This window comes from Sceloporus undulatus, chromosome 5 (assembly GCF_019175285.1).
Source record: "Sceloporus undulatus isolate JIND9_A2432 ecotype Alabama chromosome 5, SceUnd_v1.1, whole genome shotgun sequence".
NCBI lineage: Eukaryota > Metazoa > Chordata > Lepidosauria > Squamata > Phrynosomatidae > Sceloporus > Sceloporus undulatus.
In genome coordinates, this window is record NC_056526.1 from 160,117,669 (window position 1) to 160,141,215 (window position 23,547).

General features: G+C 40.2%; 1 protein-coding gene across 3 annotated transcripts in view; it reads left to right on the forward strand.

Moving 5' to 3' along the window:
• PRDM5 (PR/SET domain 5) overlaps window positions 1-23,547 on the forward strand; it is a 106,500-nt gene that overhangs the window by 4,228 nt on the left and 78,725 nt on the right. For all 3 annotated transcript variants that reach the window (XM_042466454.1, XM_042466455.1, XM_042466456.1), the window contains exons 3-4: window positions 15,213-15,335; window positions 22,569-22,761. In XM_042466454.1, the coding sequence (XP_042322388.1) occupies window positions 15,213-15,335; window positions 22,569-22,761 (316 nt within the window). The remainder of the gene's footprint in view (window positions 1-15,212; window positions 15,336-22,568; window positions 22,762-23,547) is intronic.

Below are 23,547 nucleotides of genomic sequence, written 5' to 3' on the forward strand. Positions count from 1 at the left end.
GTTCATTAGTGAACTTTCAAATTCAGGGAAAGTTAGGGTTGCCATCCCTGGGGACCTCCAAACTGGGAAAAATGTAGGACAAGGTTTAAAAATGTAGGGCCTTTTTAAAAAAATTTCTGGCCTCTCCTCCCCGAGGAAGAGGAGGAGGGCAGCGAGGCCTGCCTGGGGTGCAGCAACCCAGGCTGCAACTGGGGGGCTCCCGGTTTTGGGGCTGCACCCATGCCAGGAGGGGCTCGGGGCTCCCAAAATCGGGAAATTCCCGGTTGCAGCCGGGTTATGGCAAGCCTAGGGAAAGTGCATGACAAAGGTGTGATGCCAATACCCAATAAATTATTTAATCATCTTTATGATGACAGCAGAAAAGCATAAACTGTTCAAAATAAATGATTATGTACTGAGGTGCTTAATTTGTATGATTCAATTCAGAGGGGAATAATTTTAAGCACAGAATACTCTTTTTTTATCAAAAGTTGTAAAGGTATCATTTTGAAAGTAGCTGTGTGGTGATAAATGACAAAATATACATTGATTATTCACTTGAGGTACATTATTCTACTGCTGTTCCTTTTACAAGTGGTTCTATAGAAAGGCGATACTTTTTCTGAAGGTCAGTGAGAAATACTAATCTTTACAGCAATTTTGAATCCTGTGAATTGTTCATTACCAGCTTGTTTGATGATGCTGGACATGTTTATGAATGAAATCCGTAGAGATCAAGATTTTAAAAGCTTTTTGACACATTACTTACTCCTGCCCCCAGTTTTGGAATCTTGCAGAGATTCCTGCATACCAGATTTTATTATTTCCTGGATGATTGATCCTAAGGTTTTACTTAAAAAAAAAAAAAAGAGCGGGGGAGACTGATTTTAATGCTAGTGTTGTAATGTATTACAAATCAAGCTGTGAAACCAACTTGATTTGCAAGATTGATACTAGGGATATATTAGGTAAAAGTCAGTAGTTCAGATTTATGTAGATAGTCATTCCAGAAATTATTAAGCCAGTTACTAACTGTTTGGCTTGTTAATGATTCTTTTTCTGGAATCTTGTAACTTGGTAATTTTATGACTATATCAGTCAACCTCTAAACAGAATCACCCAGCTCTCCACTCATGAGAAACTATTCTTCTGTAGATGCAGAAACATAAACCAAAATACTGGTTTAACAAAAATAGTGATGTACTTCCTGTGATTCACTTATTTATAGTCTGAAATCAAAGTGTGTTATTGTTATGGGAGAGCTAGCATGGTGTAGTGGTTTGAGCGTTGAGCCATGACTCTGGAGACCAGTGTTCAAATCCCCATTCAAACATGGAAATCTACTGGGTGACCTATGTCAGGTCACACTCTCTCAGCCTCAGAGGAAGGCAATGGCAAACCTCCTCTGAATAAATCTGGCCAAGAACCCCCCATGATAGGTTTGCCTTAGGATCACCATGTCAGAAACAACTTGAAGGTACAGCAGCACCATCACCCACCTTCTAATCACTTCCAACTTATGACGACCCGTCATCAGCTTTTCTTGGCAAGCTTTACAGTATTAAGAAGAGATTTGCCACTTTCTTCCTCTAAAGCTTAGGAAATGTGACTTGTCCAAGGTCACTCAATGGATTTTCATGGCTGAGGCACCAGATCCCACCTGATCTTAGAAGCTAAGCAGGATCAGTTAGTACTTGGACCAGATGGGAGACTGCCAATACTAGGTGCTGTAGGCTATATTTCAGTAGATGGAACTAGCAAACCACCTCTGAGTACTCCTTGCCTAAGAAAATCTTATGAAATTCATGAGGTCACCATAAGTCAACAGGTGACTTGAAGACACATGTAGCCACAAATATCTTCTGTTGACAGAAGCCTCAGGTCAATTGTCAAATTAGAATAGTTCAATGTTGTGTATGAAAATTCTTCACTGGTAAAACACAGACCATTTGCTATGAAGTAATCTCATTAAAGTAGCTTCACTAAAGGCCATGCAATTGTAATTCCTACCAACCCTGATATTTAAACAGTGTTCAGTTATTTGGCTATACCTGATTGGAGAAACTTTAAGACCTGATGTAACAATATTTGACATGACCTACAGGATGTTACAGAATGCTCCAGGTCCCTTAACTATAAATAACAGTCAGTCTCAATGCTATTAACAGTATGTATGTGTGTATGTACGTGTATCCAATCCAAACCCCTTATGGGGTATGTATGTGTATCCAATCCAAACTCCTTATGGGGTAGAATGTGTTTTTATTTGTAATGCGGCAGAATTCTTGGTCTGTGATTAAAAATAAACAGGGTTCTATGATAGCATCTCAGGGGGTGTAAGAAGTAACAGATATCCTTCTCTGAATTTGAAAAGTGAGGTCCAATCTCAGTTCTCTGGTCTGGCCCTTCCTAGCCACTGAGTAAGGTTTCTGTGGTGGCTCCACCATCCAACCAAGCTCAGTACAGAGAGAAATTTAAATCCCTATGAAGTCAGTCTAACACAGGGTTGAGACAGATGGCCCAAATGCGGTGTGGTGGTGGCGATATTAGGGTTCTGGACCGCGCAGCAACTGCACGGTCTGGAACCCTACAATGTGTGGGCAGCAGCCTAATGGTGGCCTCTCGTCCACATGAGGGCCGGCATCTTGGCGTAAGCAACATGCAGCATCCGCACGTTGCTGTGCGTCACTTATGTCACGAGTGCTTCATTGGCTGGGAGGCACAAAAAGAACCTGGAAGTACTGGGTTCTTTTTACCGCAGAGGGACGCTGTGCTATTTGGCGGCTGCAGCATCCCTCCGGAGATAGAATGGGCGAGTACAGGCCACCGTTTCGGGGCGGTCTGTACTGCGCCAGAATTTCTTTCTGTTATTTGCAATGAGAAGGTATCTTAGATGGTAAAAGATTTTTGTTTGTTTTTTTTTTAAATGTAAAAGGGGGCTATCTACCCTGCCTTGTTAGATTTTTTTCAGCATTCTTTTCAAATTTTTCAGATTGAACACAGTATGCAATCTTCAGCTTTCAGGCCTAATCAATCCCATGAAAGGTCTGCCGCAGGTCTACCTGAGATAAGAGATTTCTTGTGCCTTCTGTCAGACTTTATGTATTACAGAGTGTTAGACATTTAAATTTGCATGTGCTAAGATATAATCTAACTATTCATTGCTTGAGACCCTTCTTTTAACAACACTGAGTTGCACACCTGGATTGTCAACATGCAGACAGAGGTGTTGTGTCTCAGCAACCTGAAACTATGGACTCCATCTCTTTGAAAATTAATTAACTTGATCTCGATGTTTCTGTGGCAGTGTGGTAACATGTCATATGATGTTTGGAGCCAGGGTTCAGTTGGAAGGGTAGCAGAAAACAATATTTATTTTTAGAACAAAACTATATTCTATGTTTCTGGTGCTTACCCACAACTTGGGGGCAGATAACAACAAATTAAAAGAAAGCATAACATAAAATAAGATTCCAAAATAATAGTGATACAGTTAAAACACATAAATACAAATACAAATACTCCCCCACCCATGGAAATCAAATAAAACAAAAACACTGATGAAACAAAAACAACACTGAATAAAACTTATAAAACAAACACCTGCCTAAACAAGATTATGCAGTGAGACAATTGTTAAGAAAAATATATGTGGTGTTAATTGGACCATAATTAAAATGTAATAAGATAGTTTGCATTTGTGTTAGATAGCTTGTAGCATTATGTTACTGAGATGAAACAGGTTATATACTTAAGTAATTGATTGTATTCTTATTAACAGTAATGAAATTCATACTGTTTTTTAAATAGTTAAAGATACATTTGATGTTTATTTTGTCTCTAACTGATCCAGTGATAAAGAATTTGCACTTATAATACCTGAAGAGCCAATCTTGGATAAACGCAACCAAGGGCCAAAACAGATTGGCCCCAAAGGGCAGCGCCACAGCAAAGAGGCACCACAGCAACCGCACACCATGGCCCCAATCAGCCAGCCTCTGCCCCAAATAGGAATGTTCCACTTCATTTGGGGTGGAAAAAAGCCACCCCTTCTCCCAAAGGGGCACGTGGCATCTAAACACCATGTCTGCAAGCCAGATAGAAGCTGGCTGGTGTGTAATTGCCAGCCCAGCTTCTGTCTGGCTTGGGGGTGTGGTGCGTCTAAGCACCATGTCCCAAGCCAGCCCCAAGCTGGCCAAAATTGCCTGTGTCTTTCGGCCCAGAGTTTATATATAGAAGTTGGAAAATTACAGAGGAGTGTTCAGCAAAACTTCAATGCTGCGTTCTCCAAAATTCTAATCAATAAATTAATTGATCAAATTAATTAATTAATTAATTAATTGCCCCATCTGTCTCCTGACATGGGACCCAAAGCAGGTCACAATATGGATTAACGTTTAGGTTAATTTTTTTTTTAAAATCAAGCTACTATTTAAAAATACCTGTACCTAAAAGCTAGGAAAAGTCATTTAAAACATAAGAATAACTATATAAGTTGCAACTTAGACTTCCCATTAGAAGATCTTACTGCATAGCCAGTTAGTTAGGCAAATGTATATTCAAATGAATAGGTATTTACCTGCTTGTGGAAGGAGAGCAAGGAAGGGAATAGTCTAGTCTCCCATGGGAGAGAGCTCCACAGTTTGTAAAAGTCACTGAAAAGGCTCTCCTCTGTTTCCTTACCAAATATATCTGTAAGGATGGTGGAACTGAGAGAAGACCCTCCCCTGTGGATCTTTAAACCTAAGTGAGCTCATAAATGTAGATTAGCTTTTCACTAAGCATAGAGGAGAAGGAGCTGTGCTTTCTGTAACATATAATGTAAATCCAGTTTTGAAGGCCCTAACAATAATGAAGCTCTGCAATATCAATAATGCTACAGATTCATGGAATAATCTCCACTTTTGCATAGGCTGTGCTAGTATACCAAACATCATTTCCTCCTCCCCACCTTTCCTTTAAATGCTGTTGCTTTTACTAAAGGTTATTTATGGACTTCTTTTTATGTTCACCAACTTATGGCATGTCTTTCAAATTTCATATGTAGGCAGTGGCACTTAAAATAACCCTTGACAAAGTTCAAACATCATAAGTTTTCTAAACATTGCTTTAAAATTCTGGTCTTTAATTTCATGGGCTTTTAGTCATGTTTTCCTATAAGAAACATCATGTTTACCATGGGGAATTTTGAAATGGCTATTTCACCTTCACCTCCTATTGATGTGTTTAATAGCTGATTCAGTTGATCTAATTTTCACTTTCCTGATAAAACACCCGTGTAGATCAAACACTGTTTATTCAGCAGTATTTCAACATACAAGTTTTCTGAAGAATGGTTACCTGTATTTCTTAGAGAGAGGAAAAAGTGGCTGATCCACATCTGATCATGCAACAGGAAACTGCTACTCTGATGTGGCTGGAAAAGGCATTTCTTAACATTCATTTGGCATCTACATGGTGAGGCCAAGGTGTTTGTTTTAGTAGTTAGTTTTTGACCATTTTGGTATTTTGTCAATATAAGGAACACAGGCTGTTTTCTATTAAATGCAAGCAGGTAGTCTTATGATTTTTGCAAAGAGAACTATGTCCTTTCTATCCAGGCAGACTAACCCAATCTATCAGGCAAGGTCATAGCAAAAAATATAAGGTGGAATCCTAAACACAGTGAACATATTTCTCTCTCTCTACACACACACACACAGGCCCCTTTTTTTTACATGGAGGATCCATTCCCCCCCCCCCCGCATAAAAGAAATTCTGCGTATGCTTGAGCCCATTAGAAGTAATGGAGCTCATGCTCATGTTGGCGCAGTGCACTATATATATACACACACCAAACAAACAAAACAATACAGACAAAATAAACAAAAAAGGTGAGCAAGCAAATTAATAATATATAATTAATTAATGTACATATACTTGCTCAAACATTTCTTTGAAGATATAAACCAGCAAACAATTCTATTAGCACCAAAGTTTTTCTAATTTCCCCCAAATTTTTTTCATATTGTATTTCCTGTGATATACATAATCAGCCTATCCATAATCACGAAATCATTTGAACATATTACTCTTAAATGATGGTCATATTCTTTTTTAAAAAATACAGATAGAAGATAGAACTTGTATCAGTGAGATTCCATGATGGCCAACTCTGCTGTCATGTAATATCAAATACTATAAAATCTAATAAAAGATTTACAATCTACTCTTGATCAAGAAAGGACATTGAGAAACTGGAGCGTGTCCAAAGGAGGGCGACAAAAATGGTGAAGGGTCTGGAAACCATGCCCTATGAGGAACGACTTAGGGAGCTGGGGATGTTTAGCCTGGAGAAAAGAAGGTTAAGAGGTGATATGATCGCCCTGTTTAAATATTTGAAGGGATGTCATATTGAAGAGGGAGCAAGCTTGTTTTCTGCTGCTCCAGAGAACAGGACCCGGAACAATGGATGCAAGCTCCAGGAAAAGAGATTCCACCTCAACATTAGGAGGAACTTCCTGACAGTAAGGGCTGTTCGACAATGGAATGCACTCCTTCCTCGGAGGGTGATGGAGTCTCCTTCCTTGGAGGTCTTTAAACAGAGGCTGGATGGCCATCTGTCAGGGATGCTTTGATTTGGATTTCCTGCATGGCAGGGGGTTGGACTGGATGGCCCTAGTGGTCTCTTCCAACTCTATGATTCTATGAAATATAGTTAGCATACATGTTATGTGCCAGTTTTTATGGCAAATAACACATTAATATTTGAAAAGTTTCTATATTTTTGAAACATAAGAAAAACCCCACTGGTTCAGACCAAAGGCCTGTCTAGTTCAGCTGTCTTTTCCAACAGTGGCACACCAAATATCATGACATGAACACAATAGCAGCCCACAACCCCTCACCCATTTTTGTAGCCCCTTAAAATAATTCCTTATATGCTTCTATCGAGCAAACTTTGTTGAATTGAATGGGCTGTTCTAGGCAAACATTTTCAAGATCAGTGCAAGGCTTACATTTAGCCACTAAGAACAACCAGTATGAGGCCTCACATGTTCTGTTTCAAAATTAAATTAAGAGTCTAGTCACGGAATATTTTCCCCCTTGCTGTATATATAGGAATGTAGTTTCTTGCATTTCTTATTTAATAACCATCCACCAAATGGTCTCCAAAATTGCAAGCAATATGTTTACCGAGGAAGCCATCTGTTTATTATCAATGTTGTGCTGACATTTTTCTCTTACTGGCTGCAAAGTATTTGACTTCAGCTCACATCCATAGCTTTCAGTAGTAGAGCAGAGTGCATTCTACTACTATTACTTTTGGCCAAACCCAACCTGATTTCACTACAGGCTTAGGAAAGTGATCTAATAGGCCTCTTGAGCCATATTGGGGAATATGTCAAATCCGTACCATTTTTACGCTCTGTCTACAACAGAAACCTTATTGCTCTAGGATGCTTTGAAGGGATTCCTAATGTGCAGTGCTTTCCATGGGGCTTCCTGCAATAATGACAGCACTGCAAAGACAGTTGGGGTGATGGTAGTAGGAAGCATGATACAAGTTTTAAGGTTTGTAGGGCCTAAATACCCTAGAGATACCAGATCCCATCTGATCATGGAAGCTAAGCAGGGTCAGCCCTGGTGAGTCCTGGATGGGAGACCACCGACAAATCCCGGCTGCTGTAGGCTATATTTCAGAGGAAAGACCTAGCAAAACCCTTCTGATTATTACTTGCTTAAGGAAACCCTGTGAAATTATGGTTCAGCATAAGTGAAGGCACACATATACAAACACAGTATTTAAATGATTATTCAAGTTTTTCATGTTTAATTTTTTAACTTTTTAAATTGTTTAATTGCTTTTTTAAATAACACACAATTTAGGGATGTGGTGGTTAAGATACCAATTCTGATGATCGTAAGGTTGGAAGGTTGGCAGTTGGAAGTGCAAGTGCCAATTGATGGGGTGACCAGTCTAGCAGTTTGAAAGCATTCAAATGCAAGTAGATAAATAGGTACCACTTTGGTGGGAAGGTAACAATGTTCCATGCAGTCATGCTCGCCACATGATCACCAAAGTCATCTTTGGAAAATGCTGGTTCTTCAGCTTAGTAACAGAGATGAGCACTGTCCCTTACAGTTGGAGATGACTTGACAACCTGAACAGACAGGCCAAAATAAAGCTGCTTTGGGTCACTTTGGAGGTATGCTGATTAAATGACACATGCATCTTAACAGACTAGAAGCTGCACCAAAGCCGGACTCAGGTCCTTAGGACTGGAGTGTGGCTTTGGTGCAGCTTCTGGTCTCTTAGGATGCAAGCATCATTTAAACAGCATACCTCCAAAGTGAACCAAGGAGCTTTATTTTGGCCTGTCTGTTTGGGCCCCGTGAAAATGAGAAATCTTTTTAAAGAACATGTTTATACTTTTATTAATGACATTTGTATAGTTTTTAATTTGTATTGTTTTTAATATGCTGTTAGCCACTGTGAGTCTCATTATTAGGAGAAAGGTGGATTATAAATGAATAAACTAAGGAATGAATGTGGAATCGAAGGCTTTCATGGCCAGCATCCATCATTTTTTGTGGAGGTTTTGGGCTGTCTGGCCATGTTTTAGAAGAGTTTCTTCCTGATGTTTTGCCAGCATCTGTGGCTGGCATCTTCAGAGAATGCTTGCCTGGAAAAGAGTTGGGTGTATGTATGTATGTATGTATGTGTATGTGTGTGTGTGTGTGTATATATATATATATACTGTGTCACCCTGGGAAAGGAGGAGTCACTGGCTGCTTTTCAGTAAACAAAACAAAATAAAACAAAAACCAATGACAACAACAAAAACAATAACTGCAGCACATATCAGTGAGTCTACTGGATGGCATGGGAAAATCACCTCTGTTTTGAGTCATCATCTGCATAATGGGAATATTAATAATCTAACCACACCACTGAGGAATGCAGGGATTTAGTGAGCTCAGAATCTTGCAAATGGATACAATCTTGAGTGTGAATTCAGGGTAATATTTTTAACCACTAAGTCTTTTTTTTTTAAAATCTATGCATACTCAGGCACATGTTTGTGCTGAAGTTCCATTGTTCTCAGTGGGACTTACTCACAAGTATGTAGCCAGTGTCAGTAGACTTGAGCAACCTGACTGTGTATAGTGCTGCAGTCAACAAGTTTCCTAAGGAAGGTTCCAATTTTCATGATTGCATTTCTTGTCTGCTTAGTATAATCTAATGTTTTGTGTACTTCAGCAATCCCTTCAGGCTTTCAGTCCTTTCATGTTGAAAACACAGAATAAACCTGTGCTATTGTGGAAATGTCAACTGGTTTGAAACTTGATCGCTTTAATTTCATCCATATTCACGCCAGAATTAACACTGACCTTGCTTCCCTGTCCCAAACAAAGTCATTTTTGTTCATATATATATATATATATATATATACATACACAAAATGCATGTATGAAATAAAACGTTTTGGAACATATTTTGCTTTTTGCACAACCATATACAAATCCTGTTATCTTCATAAATAAGTTATATTTATAAATCTGTCCCGGGGGATGGGGGGTGGAATCTCTCTATGGGAAAAGAGAAATCAATTGAAGAAACTTTAATGTTGCTTACTGGACCTCAAGATGACTTCGTTTTTCTTTTCTTTTCCTTTAAAGATAAGAACAGTTTCAAGTAAGCTCATTCTAATGTGGTTTTTCTTCAGCTTAGTTATAGTGATATGTCTTTTGTTCGACTTTAAGGCTCGACAGACAGCCCATTCAGGCTGGGTTGGGGACATGGCAACCGCGTGTCATGTCCCAACTCAGTGCAAATAGGAGATGCGAAACGTGGCTCCTATTTGCACCATAGAACAGGCGCCATAAGAGCCATGGCATGCCCTTGTGATGCCCTTCATGCACAGCACCGTTTAGGCACTGTACATGAGTGGCGTGGTGTCATCATGGCGTGCTCCATCTTTATGGGAGCATGCCAAGATGGTGCCCAGGCCACGCGGGAGAGTTTCTGAGTGTGTAAATGCTCAGCCCCTGCACAACCCTAGTTTAGGTCCAGGCTGTCACAAAGTGCTGGTCTGTCCAGGCCTTTTGTTGTCTATCAGTGTCTGTCAATAAAGAAATAAGATTGCCCTTTCAAGAGTAAGTAAGACAAAAAGATCATGGTACAGTGGTTAAAGCACCATTCCTTAACTTAGCTTCCTACAAAATATTTTGGTTATCATCATCTTTGACCCCTGGTCATGTTTTCTGGTAGTCAAAATATCTGGAGGGATCCATGACAATGAAGGCTGCTGTAATCACTAAACCAAACTCCTTTTTTTCTTAATTATCATTGAGCCCTGACCATGTTTGCTATATTTGATGAAGGGTAGGAAAAGACGGGTCTGCATGTTGTACTACAATTACAAAGACACAGGCTCAAATGTTGACTCATTTGTGTACAGCTGTTAACTTGCATCACAGGACTATTCGAAGGATAATGTAGGAATATATGCATGTGCATGAGGATGACATAGTTGGCCCTGAGTGCCCTGAAGGAAAAGTAGTCTATAAATGAAAGGACCATGAATTGTTTGGCATCCTTGTGCAGGCTGAGGACAATAGTCTTCTCCAAGCTTAATCAGTAGGGAAAAAAGATTAAAAAACAGATTTGGCGTTTGCTGGCGAAACGTTAGGAAGAAACTCTTCTAGAACATGGCCATATAGCCCGAAACCCCCCCCCCCCACACACACACAAAACAGATTATAAAAACAGGATGTGGGATGGTGATGGTGAGGGAAAGGAATATAGTCTTAATGTTTTTGAAAACAAGCATGGAGAAATAATAAGGAGCAGATTTTACAACAGGTGTAAGAAATCCAATTGCTTCCCCCAATCCCAGACTAGTACATGATGATTTGATCACCACAGTCCTGGTGACTTAAAACAGGAAATCAGCTGTGTCCAGGCTGTTACAGTAGTAGGCACTTTAAAATTCAGTCTGGTGCTTTAAAGGAAATCTGTATGAAACAGGTGTGCACAATCTGTGGGCAATGTATTATGGGCATTTTATTTCCTTACATATGTGTTGTGCAGTCCTCATGTCCCTGTGATGCTGCCAAATCTTGACTCACTGATTAACACAACTGCTTCTCCACCACTTATGGTGATGCTAAAACATCAGTGTCAGATAGTGGGTATTAGATGGGGTGGTGTCCAGCAACCTAGAATCAGACAGCATTGCTGCTCCCACATTAGTAAAATAATATTTCTGAATACTCTCACTTTACCTTTCAATGCTGACTCATGAAAACTAAATGGCTCTCATTGGGGGCCTCTCCTGATGGTAGCTCGTTCCTTTTGGGAGAAGCCCATCTGAAACATAATGTGGTGGGTTTATAGATTAGGTCAGGGGATCACTTTTATGTTCCACAAACATCGGGGGGGGGGGGGGGGGTTGTACAAACTACTGAAAAATACTCCCCAGTTGCCAGAACCTCACTTCTGATTCTCCAAATGAGAATGTTTAATGGTGTTTAGCATTCTGTAATGTTGAAAGTGATTTTTAAAAAAATTCCAGGAATAGCAATTCACCCTTTTTCTGATCCAGTAAAATGACAGGAGATTCTAGGGATGTTGTAGGTCACGAAGACATACTTAGGGGGATGCTTATGGCACCAGAGCTAGCATTTACCCACCCCTAGTTTAGATTATAATTCTGTACCCTCATGCCTGGGAGTAAGAATTCAGTGGAACTCACTTTAGAGTAGATATATATGGGAATGATTTGTTAATGGGCTAATCATTTCTTCCTAAAAACTGATTCCATTTCTCCTGTTTCTGTACAATATAAAAACTCATCATGAGGAATAATGTTATAATATCTTCAAAACTGTGGTCATACATAAACTTTTCAATGCAAAAGGATATTACTGGTTCCCAAGGTCTTAGAGACGCAAGTTAAAATATGGTGAATGTTATTAAAACATGACCTTCCTTTGGAGATCCTAAGAATGGCTCTATTTTTGTTTTGCAATGTGAAGCATAAAAGGTATACATTATCTTCCAGCAGCTGGGAAATGCTATAGCTACATGCTGTGAGGAATAGTGCAGATGTGAATTTTGAAAGGCAAATGAAGAGGAATGATAGGAACTGAAAGTGCTAATGAAACCACAGATGTGTTTGCATTTTCCCAACCAACATTTGAATTTGGGCAAACTGCCAGCAACAGTGTTGCAAAGAACTCTAGAAGATCTTCCATTATTTTTATCAATACTGTACATTGTTTTGAATAGCCCAACATCATTGTCTCTAGTGAATATCAGCGTAGATCAATAATCCTCATTTTTATTGACCTCTGCAGCAAAGCTGAATAATTCCTTCACTACTGTAGAATGGTGTGGGGAAGCCTACATCCTCCAATACTAGTGAACTTCAATTGCCATCATCCATATTGTTGCTGGTTTTCTGTGTCTTCAAGTGAGGTCAGACCTATGGTGACCCCTTTTTGTTTGTTTTGTGCATTCAAGTAATTTCTGACTTATGGTGCCACTAAGGCTAAAACAGTATTACAGGGTTTTCTTGGCAAGATTTGTTCAGAAGGAGGTTTGCCAGTGTCTCCCTATGAGGCTGAGATAATGTGACTTGCCCAAGGTCACCCAGTGGGTTTCCATGGCCAGTAGGAATTCGAACATTGGTTTTCATAGCAATGCTCAAACCACTACACTATGTTGGCTCTATCTTGACCTTATCCTGGGTTTTTCTTGGAAACATTTATTTGACCTTATAGCAATAACTTTTCTCTTAGGCTGAGAGAGTGTGCCTTGCCCAAAGTCATCCAGTGGTTTTCTTGGATTTCTCAGCATCATAGTCCAGTATTAAACCACTGGTGTACTCTTCTTCATCCATGATCTTTGGCTATTCTATCTGAGGCTGTAAAAAGAAGGAATACAATAAAATTTGGAGAACCACAAGTAGCCCAACCTTATTGTAGAACAAAGTCAAAATAGCAGCAGGTATATCAGAAGCATGGTCTGGGAACTATTCATCCCAGATTTCTTCTACCTGATGCCTTCGGATGACTTACACTATAGCTCCTATCATACAAAGAAAACATGATAACTGGTAATGTGTTTGATAATGACATGAATAGTAGTCCAACACAACTGAAGGGTACCATGTTAGAGAAGCCTAATCCAACATAACTGATGTTATTTCTTAGCAAAAATGGGAAGAATGGGTCTCTTCAGAAGGCGACATACAGTAATAGAAATTTACAGCTATCCATGGCATGTGCAGGCTTTGCAATGTATCTTCATTCTCTAGTTACCCTGTTCCATCTCTACTGATGAAGAATCTATGCAGGTTATTTACAGTGCACTATGCAGGTTATTTACAGTGCACTCTACTCAGAATTTACTGAGTTCAGTAGGGCTCTCCTCTCCATCCCTGCCCCCCACCCACTAGGTAAAATAATATAGGATCGCAGTCTTGAGAATGCTGTTTGCCTTGGGGGAATTAGACGTGCTTATGAGCCTTGAAAAATGCCCTCTTCAAAGAACCTGCATAACTGTGCAAAAAAGACTTCCACATCAGAAAAAACCATCTAAATTAGTGGTTCTCAACTTTGAGTCCTCCAATCAATTTAGATTTCAGCTCCCAGAATCCCTGATCATTTGGGCAAGCTGACTGGGACTTCTGGGAGTTCAAGTCCAAAACATTAGGAGAGCCAAAGGTTGAGAACCACTAATCTAGATGCAGCTAGGAGAGGGACATGTGTGGGAGGAGGAGGTGGCTGAACACTTGCACTGCTAAGCTCCTCCACTGCTCAGCTTTCTCTAGAGTAGAAGACTGGGTGGCGGTGGTGGAGGTGAAGGTGAAGGAGGAGGACAGGCGAATACTTGCCCCTCAAGGCTCCACCACTGTCTGGCTTTCTCCTGAAGAGAAGGCCAGGTGATGGTAGAGGAGGGCAGGCAAACATTCGCCCTGCAAGGCTCCTCCTCTGCCCAGCTTTCTCCTGAGAAGGCCAGGCAGTGTACAAGAAAGAGAGGCAAATGTTATCCCTTCAAGGCTCCTCTGTTGCTTAGCCTTTTCCCAAGGAGAAGTCCAGGTGGAAGAGAAGGGCAAGCAAGACTCTTCTGCCACTCGGCTTTCTCCTGAGGAAAGGGCTGGGTAGAGGAGGAGATCAGTAATATAATTAGTATTTAATTAAAACCTAACTACGGCCTGAAGAAGTTAGCCTATTATAATTTCAGCCCTTACCTAATGCCAACTTGTGTAGGTCTGTTCAAAACTATAAATGGAATTTGGACTACATTTGAGAGTCTTTTTAAAAGCAGTTTTAGCAGCACACAGAGAATCCTAGAGACAGAAAATTGGCTTTTGGACCCCCTCCAGTTGCCTACCTCTGATTTGCATATTTTTTCTGCTTAAAAAAAAATTGGCAGTGTAGAAATAGGAAGATAAAGACAGGTGTATAGATAAATGAACAAATTGTCAGGAAATTTATATAATGATTTTTAGTCTTCACTTTATATTCTGTCATTGCAATTTCTATCTGTACACTGCTTTGATCACTGCGGAAAAGCGGTTTATAAATAAAACTTATTATTTTCTTCAGGATAAAGTATTAAAAATTGTTGAAATTAGATATTTTTACAGTGGAAAAAAAACTGAACAACTGATAATATGGGGGAAAAGTAGGATGGACTAAACCTCTTTTTTAAAAAAAATAAGTAAAATAGGAATGGAATCCAAGTTCTATATATAGAGAGTTAAAAAAAATTAAAACAAACAAAAAACCTCAATGGATTGTTCAGTGGTTCTGATAGCAGTAGTCAATGATATGAAATAGAATATGAAGGTTATGATGAAAGGAAGTCATCCCACTTTGGGCAATGTGAAATGTTCCCAACATTTTTGGCAAATGTGTAGAGGAAATGCTGCTTTGATTGTCTTAACAAAAAGTGGAATATAAATAAAAGTTTTATTTATTAATTATTTGGAAAGGATAAAAAAGAGGGGCTGTGAGTTTGAAGAGGATTAACTTCTTAGAGGCATCAGTATGTGGAACAAGGGAATAAAATATGGCCCATTCCTGGGGAAGGGATAGGTTTGCTTCTCCTGCTAACCATAATAGTGTAAGCAAAGAACCCAAGAAGTCTGTGCAACAAGTTTATAGTGAAAGTCTTTCATCTTTTCCATTTGTGTTCTGCAAAGTTTTGTTTTGCTCAGTGGTTTTTGCAATTTCAGGTACGTGGAAATAAAGGTGAAGTGCTTTATGTCCTGGATGCCAGCAATCCAAGGCATTCTAATTGGTTGCGTTTTGTACATGAAGCACCATCTCAGGAGCAGAAGAACTTGGCTGCTATCCAGGTAATTTCCGTGAATTGTTATCCTTTTAACTCAATCTTTTACAAGAGTGCTTACAAGCTCTGTTGATTTTGGTGTGCCTTATTCCCAGGTAACTTTGCATAGGCTTACAGCTTAAATCTTACAAGTGTGGCAGACATTTGGCACTCCAGATGATCAATTTTCAGGGGTACCAGCCAGCACATGAAATGGTAAAGAACTGTAGGAGCTGTTGTCCAGAATATTACAGAGCTACTGTTTTGTCCACCCCCACCCCCTGAAAAATATATGGAAACAAACAAATTGAACCCAAAAAACTACTCATTTATTCATCAATGTAGTCCTGCAAAATATTATGAACAAGTCCAAGAGTAAGGTAATATCGTTTTCATAGGATACCAGAGTATTGTAGTATTTGTTTATTGTTCCCAATATTCTGAAATAACTAAAATACCACCGAATTAATGTCCAGAGTGCAGGAGCTTACAAGCAGGCTCAATCTGATTAATCTTTCCCTAGGTATAAACAGATTTCTGGTTTTACCAAAGATTGATGTGTTAAAGTGATGTTCAACCTATTTTTTGAACAAATGTACAGTTTAGTAGCTATGTGAAAACATGAAGTCAAAGGCAAAGCTAAAAGGTACAATCAAACCTACCTCAACATTTCATGTTTAACGTCTGTGTATTTTCCTTATCTTTGGAAAAGCTAGTTTGAAATAAACACATTCAATCCCATAGTTCAGAAACACATTTGGGCATGGAGTGTTCTTCCTCTGCAGCAGGAGAAGAACTGTGCACCATTGGGACACTTTCCTTTTAACACCTGATTGCACTTATTTCCTTTTGATGGCTTTTTGTTGTTGTTAATGCCTTTCATGCTGTTACACAAAGTCTTTGGAATAGAGAAATAGGATACCAAAATAAATCAGTGTTACCTTGCATCTGCTTGAAAAAGGAAAGTTGTAATGTTCCCAAGAAAACTTTTAAAAATAAAATAGGAGCTGTAAATCCAGTGTTCTGCATGGGATCCATTTGTTCAGTAACACATGCCTAGAACTGAGTTGTATACAAATATTTTTAGATAAAGGGTGAGAAGAATGCCATAATGTTGTAATTGCTGCAAAACTATAATTTGAAAGTGTATGAAATTCAAGCATATAGCTAAACATGGACTAGTTTCAGAGTAACTAAGGCCCATTACAGATGGGCCTAGTAGTACGGACTGGGTCTGTACTAGGGTTAGAAAGGGGCGTCACTTCTTGACGCCCCTAACCCTAGTACAGACCCAGTCCGTACAAAATGGTGGCGCCCATTCTACACGGGTGCCGCCATTACAACTTCACCACCACGCTGCCTCCAAACGAGGCGGCGCGGTGGTGATGTCGTCACGCCGTGCGAGGGCGCCTAGAGCACCCTTTCTGCGGTGCAAGAAGGCGCTCCAAAACGGAGCTCCTTCTGAGGTTTGCATCCCTGGTGCAGCCTTTAGACAGCTGCGCCAGGGACGCAAGGGAGAAAGGGGCTGAGCAGCCCCTTTCTCCTCCTCCCCGCCGCCATCGGGTGTCCTTGGGGCATGAAGCCCTAAGGACACCACTTTCCAGGCCTCAGGGAAGCGGCCTTTTGCCGCTTCCCTGCGGCCTGGACAGCGGTGGATCGGGGCCTCGAAGGCTGCTGTTCTGGCAGCTCAGGTCCCGATACAGCGGGGAAAGGGCCGCTTACAGGCCGCCCCAAACGGGCGGTCTGTAATGCGCCAAAGGTAATGACAGATTAATTGTGCAGGTCTACTCAGAAGAAAGTCTTACTGGCTTAGGGGCTGTGCCTGCAGCCGCCCCTTTTACGGTCAGACCAGGGCCATGGCAACCTCACGCCATTGCCACCGCATGATGTGGCCCTGATTTGGTTTTTCCAGGCCATGAAAAGGAGCCACAAAAAGTGGCTCCTTTTGTCTGCCCTGATAGCCGCAGCACCGTGGCTTTATAGCGCTCCTTTGGCACTACGTTCCGACTCCGCCCCAACCCGACTTTTAAGGCCAGACTGCACAGGGCCTTAGGCTGCACAGGACACAAGGCCAGGCTTTCCCCTGACCTCATGCCATCTAGTTTAAACAACATAGGCCTAAATACCGGGGGCAGAATCAGGCTTTATCCTGCCTTTTGAGACATGTTCCAACCTGATCCCAGGATAAATAGTCTTTACCTTAGTATTAAATGTAGTCTTTACCTTAGTATTTAAAAGACCTAGTTTTGCAGAGAGTTTCCATGAAACTCTGCTGCAAACCATGATATTTATACCCCCACCAGTGCTCCTTACTTTAACAGCTGGCAATCTGACTGAGAAGCCTCCTAGTCACTATGTGTGATATGGAAATGGGGCACTGGGCCATGTAGGTGCAGCAGGTGCCCCATTTCTGCTTCATACATGGTGACTGTGGGGCTTCTCAGACAGCATGCCAGCAGTTAAAGTAATAAGTGGTGCCCTGGTCCCGGGTCCCTTGGTCAGCATGGAGACAAGTGTCTGAACAGTTACAAGTCCCTACGCTCAGCCAGGGACCAAACCAGGTGAACCCTGGGGCCAGGAAAGCACAGGCTTGGCCCATGGTTTCCTGGCCCATCTGCTTCAGCCCAGTGTTGTTTACTCTTGGGAGAAAAACTGTAGCCTAAAGTGCCCTAGGAATTCTGAAGAACTATAGCAACTATTTATAAATGCTTTCAAAGTCTGAGGCCAAAGTTGTGAATGTATTATAATGAAAATGTTGCAATTGTGCTGTCTTGCACCTTTTTCAAAGCATGCGAGATAGATTTTGTGAATGACCTGCAAAATAGGGAAGTGGTTAATCAAATTATTGTGAAACTGCCAAATTGAATGAGTAGTCGTAAGACTGGATAAGACACATAGCTATGAAGTCATGGCCCTTTTCTTTAAATTTTCTTCAGTCTGACAGCCACAATAAACCTTCAGTCTTTGCTCCTGTCAATCAACTGAACAATGAATTTATAAAAAACTACAATGTTGGAACCTGTTGGAACCTGCTGGAAAAAGTTTGTTTTGAATAATCTGTGAATAAAAAAAATCCTGCATTTGATTGTACATTTTATTATTTTTAAAATGTTATATGCTGATGACTACTGTGTGGTGAAGACCCCTTGGTTGTTAATGTCAAAACTCTGTAAACAGAATCACAGCCAATTCGCTGTATTGAAACCCTCTTAACCACCAGCCTTTCTAGTGGCCTGGATAAGCTCAGCAAATTGGAACAATTTAATGGCAAAGGTTAATGGGAAAAGAGGTATTTGCTGTGATGCAGTATTTATTATTATTATTATTATTATTATTATTAACCTTTATTTATGAAGCGCTGTAAATTTACACAGCGCTGTACATACAATCTTTTAGTTAGACGAATTCCCTGCCCTCGGGCTTACAATCTAAAAAGACAAGACACAGAAGGAGAAGGGGGTGGTGGAGGGAAAGGGTAAGAGGTCCAGCAGTTCCTCTCTACCTCCAAGGCCTGGACCAAGGCAGATGGACTGGAGGGAGGGCTAGGCTTCATAATGGATGAGTGGTATAAAGCCATACTTAACCAATGTAACAATGGAAGATGAGTATTTGAGAATCAGTCCACACTATAATAAATCTGGTACAAGGGTTCCATTTCTCAACCTAAATGACAAGCAGGAATTGGGTAGGGAAGAAGAATAGTAATCCGCAAAGACAGCATGGAGGAATTCTAGGTATGTATGAATGCTAAAGGCAAGTTTGAGAATATTTCCCATGAATATCCTGTGCTGCACATAAGCTAAATTAATGAAGTGATAATAACAAGACACAAGCATGGACCTAAGGCCTATATTCTTCAATGAAGGTCTGACTCTCTGAGCTGGAAGGGATCCTTGTCAGAATGGCTGCTGGGCAAACCCTTTGAGTCTACCTCACTGTGTTGGTCTTGATAGTCTTATGTATCAGTTGTGGTGGCAACAGCAAGAATTGTGATCAGTAGTTGTGACTCAGACACAACCCAGTAGTTGGGTCTGAGTCATGTAACTGCCACTCACTTTCCTACATTGCCATGATGTGGCATTAGGTCATTACATAATATTGAAGTCTAAATTTTGGCTAACATCCACCTCCCTGAAAAGGAGCACCTACTAGCTATGCCATAGATTAACATTTTTACGTGTGATCATGGGTTTGCTGAGTATCACTGCAATGGAAGTTTATTGTCTTAATCCAACATTGGCCTTAGAGGAAGAACAGAATTGGTTGGTTCAGAACTGTTTCTAAAATAGTCTAGCTTCAAGGCAAAAACATCAAGGCTGCAGTGGTAGATGCTCTGTTGTTAATAAGAAGTGTATAGTGTCTGTACAGAAATGGAAACTGAAGCAGGATCTGATTTTATGAATGTAGGTGCAGTTTGAGGGACAGAAGTATGACATAAAGGGATGATTTAAGGCAAAAGTGCACAAAGAGTGGCTTCAGATGTTATTGGACTACAACTCAGAGAATTCTTCACCCTTGAACATTTAATTCAAAGCTCATGTAAATCATTACCTAAATTGCAGGGGATCCTGAGATGGCACCTATAAATTGCATTTAATTGATTGAATTCAAAAGGAAGTAGAGAAAAGGCTTTGGTAACAGAAAGCCAAGATCTTAAGCCTTTGTATACCAGTTCCAAACTCAGAGAACCTCAGGAGCAGGTTCTGAATTATTTTAATTTACAACACACACACAAAGCACACACACACACTCAAGAAGTAAGATATATAAAAAGGTGGTAGCAAATAGTAAATTAAAGGATTGCAGTGGACAATGCTTACCAGATCCAGAAGCCAGACACCAATCTGGGAGAATGCTGGGAGTTGAATGCGACTCAGTATGCTTGCTGTGGGGCACAGAAAGCAGTACTAATGAGTCTTGAATCTGACAGAGTTTCTGCCTGACTGGAAACTGGACCAAATTGTTATTGTGCAAGAAATGGGGCAGTGTTTCAGGAGTTAAATGGCTTTTCCAAGAGTTAAATGACTTTCCCACAGGAGAAGAATGGCATGAGATATACAAGAATGATTGTGCAATCATTATGAATGTGTTCAAAAAAAAAAAAAAGAATGTCTTTTGCAGAAGAAGACTCCTTTGTCTGCGGTATACAAGAAATCACCAGGTCCAACACTTACCATCACATTCCTTAGTAAAGGGATTATGCTAATTTTGATCTTGAGTGCTCTCATCTCAAATAAGTGATTTTGCTGCTCCTATGCTGAGCCATCAAGATTTCCTAATATGGCATGGCTGGTTTCCTGCACTGGGGAGTCCCCTTTTGGCTATATATCTAAAACATCCTTTTTTGACATTAATTTGGTATCAAAAGTTGAAGAGCTGGATCATGAGGTAACAATTTGCATATCAAGCACATTTGGCAGGCCACATTATGTCCATCTTTTCTCTAAGGTGGGGTTCAACTAGGTGGCCTCTGTGGAATAAAGTCATTCTAACCTATGATTCTATGAGAAACCTCAAAGGCATTTCAGAGGTTTAGTGATCCTTCTGGGACTATCATCCTGGTCTAAAACACACTGTAGAAACAATTCAGTTTCAGACCATTTTAAGTGCCCTGGCTCAGTGCTAGGGAATCTAGAGAATTGTAGTATATTGTTGCACCAGAGCTCTCTGACAGAGAAGACTAAATATCTCACAAAACTACAGTTCCCAGAATTCTTTAGCATTGAGCCAGTTAAAATGGTGTCAAACTGGATTATTTCTGCAGTGTGTTTTGGACCCCTGTCTTTCTTCCTAAGTAGTACACAGAACAGTGGATTTCCAGACATTTCTGATTTGGGCCGTCCTTTTGGCAGTCCCTGTGCATTCCAAAGGGTTTTAAGGGAAGAAAATATGCCCCTGAGCCTGCTGAAGCTGCCTGCTCTGACATAGATGGTTTAGGAAATCAGGGCAACTCTTTAACTAGAATGCTTCCTCATATACCCAGGCCAGCAGCAAACAATTGCTCTTGATGGAACTGTAACCATGGATCAAGGAGTAAACCCTTGGAAATCAAGGAGGATCACTGTGCATAGGCAGCTTGTTTTCAGATGAACTGGAAAAAATAAAAATGGTACACTGAAGGACTTCTGTGCCAAGGCATATGTTGCCTTGAAACAAGAAAAAGTAGATTTACATCAGAAGAAAAGTCAGTACCTTATAACTTGATTTATCTTAAATTTAGATTGTGGTAAATTAGAATTTCCTGGAATATACAACAGTGCCATAAAAGGAAAAAGTAAGTCTTTGATGAAGCCATGGTATTATGATAGCTATCTGGACTCTACTGTGAAAGACACATATTGAAGAAAATATGTAATTAATTTTCTTCTCCCATTCTATCATTGATCTAAAAGCAAATATGCATCTGGTTCTTGAACATGGCTGGTTTTCTCAAATTTATCAAATTAAATAGTTTTTTGCCATTTCATAAATAAATCATTTTAATCCGTTACAGACCTAACTATGCTTTAGAAGTGTGATATCTTCTGTTGGCAGTTTCAGTGAATCCTAGTAATTGAAAATTAAATATTGTTATCTTATCATATCTCACAAAGCTTGTCGCAAAATATATAAGTATGAACACTATAAGCAAGGTTCAATTAACTTCACTGAATGCTAATCAGATATGTATTATGATTTAAGACAGTACTTGGCAGTCTTCACTAGGTAAATGTGATTCCATTTTGTTTCCTTGGGTATTGTTATTCTTTCCTAGGCATGTATGTTCTGCATAAATATTGACTCAACCCCATGAAAGTGAGGCCATGCAATCTGGTTCTTAAAAGAGGGGCAACTGTCCTGGTGATTGCAGTAAAAGTCTAGAGACATAGTGAAAAAGTTAAGTTTTTTGGATATCAACAGAGCCAGTGGCTGGGAGAATCTGGTAGTTGTAATGTAACTTTTGAAAGCTCTACAGTGTAGCAAAACCATTTAAATTATTTCCAGTGTATCCAGATAAAAAATAGCTAGATTGGTCTAGCAGTCATATTTAAGCAACATGAAAAAAACAAAGAGTGCTTTAATGGCTAACAAATGTGTTATGGCATAAACTTTCACGATGTCACAAGATTTTCTGTTGATTTTTCTGCAACGGACTGACAACGCTGCCCCTCTGGAAATTTAGAGCAATATGTTATTCATGTTTCAACTTGAAAGCTTGCAAAATAAATCTAAATGTGGATTTTTCAAAAGGAGTTGTCCAATCTTTTACTTTCTCTAACAGGAAGGAGAAAACATTTTCTATCTAGCTGTTGAGGATATAGAAACAGATACCGAACTGTTGATAGGCTACCTTGACAGTGACATGGAAGAAGTAGAGGAAGAAGAGGAGGAAGTAATTATTAACCAAGAAGAAGATGACAGCAACAATAATACTAACAACAGCCATAAAGACTTACAACAAACTAGTGAAAAAGGTACAGTGTAATTAAAGAGAATGGGAAGCATCCACTTCTGTTTAGAGGCACATAATAATAATTTCTCAACTTAAATTTGGGTTTAGGGAAGCCATCCAGGTGTTATTGGCGTGGTACAGACAGTGCAAATGTGCCATGCTGGCACTGATTTTAGGATTAGGGACCGTGTGGCAACCGCATGGTCCCTAACCCTAGCACAGGGCAGTGGTGTAACAATGGCAGCGTCCCATGTACACGGGTGCCACCATTGTGACATAAGCGCTGCATGGCGTCTGCACGGCATTGCACGTCACTTACATCACGATATGTGACCTGCGGTGCAAAAAGAACCCAGTTTTTCCAGGTTCTTTTTCCTCCGGAGGGAAACTGCACAGTTTGGTGGTTGCGGTTTCCCTCTGGAGGAATTAGACTGCTGGCAGGCTGCCCTTTTAGGGAGGTCTGTCCTGCACCATTGAATTGCGAGTCCAAGCATTCCTTACAATTGGCTGTGCTGATTAAGGCTGTGGGGTGCTGGAATCCAACAACAGTAATAGGGTTGCACTTTGCCCACCCTGTCTTAATTTAAGTAAAACAAAGTATTTTTGTTTTATATTGTTAGACTACAGAAGGAAAGGAATGATTTCAGTGATGTGTCTTCTTTGTAGCTGTCTGCATTAATAAAAGTGGAGCTTTCTACATACATTTCAGATTATTAGTGAACTGGTGGCTGAAATCAATTCAGAGCCAGTTATACAGTGCACCCGTGCCATATGTGGGCGCACTATATGTGGTTTTCAACTTACGCTG